Source organism: Phoenix dactylifera, chromosome 10, assembly GCF_009389715.1.
Source record: "Phoenix dactylifera cultivar Barhee BC4 chromosome 10, palm_55x_up_171113_PBpolish2nd_filt_p, whole genome shotgun sequence".
In the NCBI taxonomy this organism is placed as follows: domain Eukaryota; kingdom Viridiplantae; phylum Streptophyta; class Magnoliopsida; order Arecales; family Arecaceae; genus Phoenix; species Phoenix dactylifera.
Window position 1 is genome coordinate 13,201,906 of NC_052401.1, and position 4,146 is coordinate 13,206,051.

General features: G+C 38.4%; 1 protein-coding gene across 1 annotated transcript; it reads right to left on the reverse strand.

The window, feature by feature from the left end:
* Positions 1–1,568: 1,568 nt before the first annotated feature.
* LOC103696392 (protein TIFY 9-like) lies at positions 1,569–3,763 on the reverse strand. The gene is made up of 6 exons (XM_008778004.4): positions 3,407–3,763; positions 3,139–3,313; positions 2,924–3,011; positions 2,755–2,836; positions 2,568–2,625; positions 1,569–1,885 (listed from the first exon to the last, which is right to left on the reverse strand). Exons 1-6 carry the CDS (start codon positions 3,498–3,500, stop codon positions 1,807–1,809), a joined length of 576 nt encoding a protein of 191 aa, XP_008776226.1. The 5' UTR covers positions 3,501–3,763; the 3' UTR covers positions 1,569–1,806.
* Between the last annotated feature and the right edge of the window lie 383 nt (positions 3,764–4,146).

A 4,146-nucleotide genomic window follows, 5' to 3' on the forward strand; every position in this document is an offset into this window, starting at 1 on the left:
GATCCAACTCTGAAAAGGTCTTCATGAACCTGCTTATTTTTTTTTTTCAAACAAATTCAAGTGGATTGGCAGGTAAGGGTCAGCAATTAATTGCTCAACCTAACTCTCACCATCCCTACCACAAGATTAACAGGAATCATCCATCACCTTTTCCACCTAACAAATGAACCACGAAGTTCTCCATATTCCTATTAGGGACAAGGACTCAAATGCGGCAATTCCAATGCCAACTGCCAAGTGAAAGCCCGTAGAAAGAGAGCTCCGACTCTTCTATTTCAAGTCACCATTTAAAACGTGAGACTTGGTATAAAAGAAGACTCCTTTTTGCTTCAAGGTAAGTTAAAAACTTATGGAAGCGAGGATATGGCGTTGGCCGGAAGTTTCGGGCGTTCGTTCGCCAAATACTATGCTTGTGGGGGAACCAAATATTATCTAATAATCTCCTTGCTAAATTTTTTTCCCTTCTTGGGGTCTGTGTGTTTTAAAGAGGGAGAATGGCTTGGGGCTTAGGATGATTGGAGGCTTTATCAATGGGATAACAAGATGATTGGAGGAATTATGATAACTTCTAATTACAACAAGTTATTTATTTTCTCTCGTTTTACTTCAAGTTGTGCATCAGCTCCAGTTTGATTTAACTAGAGAATCACCAAAAGTAATAAATGAATTCACATATTCAACTCAAAAGAGAAAAACCAATTTAAACAGATTCAAACCTTAAACCAAAACTTTTAGGGGAGTCTCAACTAAACTACGTACATTAAAATTGAATAACAAACATTTTTGCAATATTTGCTTGAAACTAATCACTAATGACAGCTATAAACATAAGATTTTTTCCCAGCAGTATTATAGTGATAGTGTGTGTGTGCGTGTGTGTGTGTGTGTGTTAGAAAGTCAAGGTGTCAAAATAGGTGTGCTGCAATATCCATTATATTATTTTAGGCTTCTTTATCGCAATGTTGGCCAAATTACAAGTTAGAAAAAATTTCAAAGTTTCCCTCAGAAAATGTGAGTTGAAAACGAGCTTTCTTTTATTTCTTTGGCAATTGAATGGTATTTGTAGAGAGATTATTAATTAAAATGGAATCGCATATTGGCTACTACATATTAAAACGCTATATATATATATATATATATATATATATATATATATACATATATATACATATATATATATACATATATATACATATATATATATATACATATATATACATATATATATATATATACATATATATACATATATATACATACATATATATACATATATATACATACATATATATACATATATATACATACATATATATACATATATATATATATATATATATATATATATATATATATATATATATATATGCATACATATATAAATATATATAGAGAGAGAGAGAGAGGGGCGGAGAGAGATGCTTATGAAAGTATATACAGCGTCATTCCATTTCTTTACAATTTCAGTCTCTTCTTCGTGAACAATCTGTATGCGTAAATAAGAAGGCAATATAAAAAAAAAGGGTTATAAAGGTTGATTAGAACTTAGGTGGCTAAAAGATCGCTTTTCAAACTATATCCCAGCATACTATTAATATTAGTTGTCAAAATATCTCAAGTTTCACATTTTGAACTTGCATATGAGTGCATTAAAGTATAAACAACTACTTTCTTCTTATAATGTATATCATCGACTACATACTCCCCACAAAAAAAAAACAACCAGAAGAAGGAACAAAATGAATGACAAATTAGTATTCCTTGACACCTAATGCTAATGAAAGCTTGGTAATTATTTGTCTCCCATCAAAAGTTGGACGCGGTGACCACATCCATGGCCGTGGTCTTCTCTGTCTTCCCCTCGTATGGTCCCAACGCAGTCAATCTGCACGTTTAAAACGAACTCGTCACATCAACCAATCAATTTGACTCCTCGAAACACCAGAAAGTAAATTAAAAAAACCACCAATCCCATCATAGCATCACCTCATCCCATGCCCTGCCGTGCCCTTTTTCTTTGTACTTTTAGTTTGTTTTTAAACCTAGAGAGAAACAGACAAGAGACCGAGAAGGTGACCATTCTTGGGCCCCACCCACCACGTTCTCGTGCTAATAAGGGAATCCAACCAACCATATCTCTCCAGATGGCGACAAACTTGCGTCTATTTCGGGGCGATCGGATGGGAGTGCCGTCGTTATCATTGGGCCCCCTCACTGGGTGCCCTCGGTGGGTGAAGATAAGATTACTCGTTTTAGAAAATTTGTTAGGCGGGTGGGTCCAGGTTTTGTACTTAAATGATTGGAAAATATTTTTTGAGGAAAATTTGTTCCAAAATATTAAAAAGACCATACTCACACCCATACATGAGCCCCATTAAAAAAATTAAAGCGGTATGATATGGCTCGCTGGTAGTACTTACCCATAGAATAAAATAATTGGCAAAAAAGCCATGACAGGTGCTTAAATTATAAAAGGCATATGCAAAGAAGTTTCCACGGAAACTTGCATGCATTAAAAAAAAAAAACACTTTTAAATTTGAGATCCATATTAAGTTAGTTTTCTCACCTTTCCTTGCGTTTCTCCATAAATCTCTGCAAAGATTTCTTCCGGGCCATCGGCAAATCTACAGGAAAAGCGAAAAAAGAAAACTTCAACTTCAGGTAAAATCATGGAGGAAATCCGAGGTTGGATTCCGAATACTCTCAAAAATATTCTTTATTAGGAGGGATGAGATCTAGGTGGTCGTGATCACCTCCGTTAAGTTTTTCGAGTAACCCAAACTCCCGAATATTGACGCGGTTGACGTCCTCCGCCAAGTTTATTACACTCTCCGCCTGCATCCAATTCGAATAAAATACCAAATAATTAATTATTATATTATTTTAAAAATTTGGGAAATATTATTTTTTAAAATAACAAACCCTATCTTGGGCGACGTGGAAGACGTTGACCGTCCCGTTGTAGAAGATCGTCAACGGAGCCGTTACGGAAGGGCTCTCATTAGTAGTCCTGAACAAAGATTATTAGAGATTTTTTTCTTCTTTTCTAAAAAGAAATAGGAGGAAAAATTAAAATAAATAATAGATTTAATATTTCTTTAGAATAGGAAAAAGGAATAGGGATAGGAATAGGTTACTTGGAGGAGGCCGGGATCAGGAGCGGGAGCGGCGGCGACGGCGGCGGGGAAAGGAACAGGCGGCGAGACTCCGGCGCCGCTGGGGCCGGCGGCTGGAACATCACGCTTCCTCCACCAGAGGCGAGCACGCTCCTCAAAAGCTGTGGATTTATGCCGGATATCGCACTCTGGATACCTATTCCCAGAACCATCAAACTTTGATATGAGAGAGAGAGAGAGAGAATAAACTTATGATGGGATAAAATACTTGGAGGATGGGATAAAGTACCTCGAATGGAGCTTCGTGGCTTCACTGGCCGGAACCTGGCCGCGTCCTCCTTCTCAAGGCCGAAGAAATCCAACTCCACGGTGGCTCTCGACATGGCTGGTTTCTTCTTCTTCTTCTTCTTCTTCTTCTTCTTCTTCTATTCTCTTTCCTTTTTTTAAAAAACTATTCTTATGCTGTATTCCTGGCAATGAGAAGAGGGGGAAGCGAGGGAGGATTCCGAGATATTCGTGAGGGTTTTAAATGCCAACAAGAGCACGAGAAAAAGCAAGGAAAGATGGAATAGAAAGAAAAGCTAATCCCGTGACAGGAGAATAATAAGGGAACAGCGTGCTAGCTACAACAGCACGTCTTCTACGTTCAAATGTGCACAAAAAGATGGCGTGCGGGGTGGTGGTGATAAGAGTCAGTGGATCACGCCGGTGGCGTGCGCGTCCAAGAGGCACGTGCTCTCGCCGCATTATTTTATGACGTCCGAGTGGTTCTGATCACCGCCGCGTCGTGATTTGATCGGGCGGTGGAGAGGAGAGGATCGGTCTCAGGATAAAAGCTTTCCGTGATGCATTGCTTTTCTTTAGGGGCTCGTTTGGTTCGCGGGAAAAGAAGGGGGGAAAGTGTGGTCAACGGGAAAGTAATGAGATGCCTCTTGTTTGGTTGGAGTTTTCAAAGGAGAGAGAAGGGAAAGTTGTATTCCCATGGGAATGTGATTCCCACATTTCATGGGAAAGTCTTTCCCATGAGAA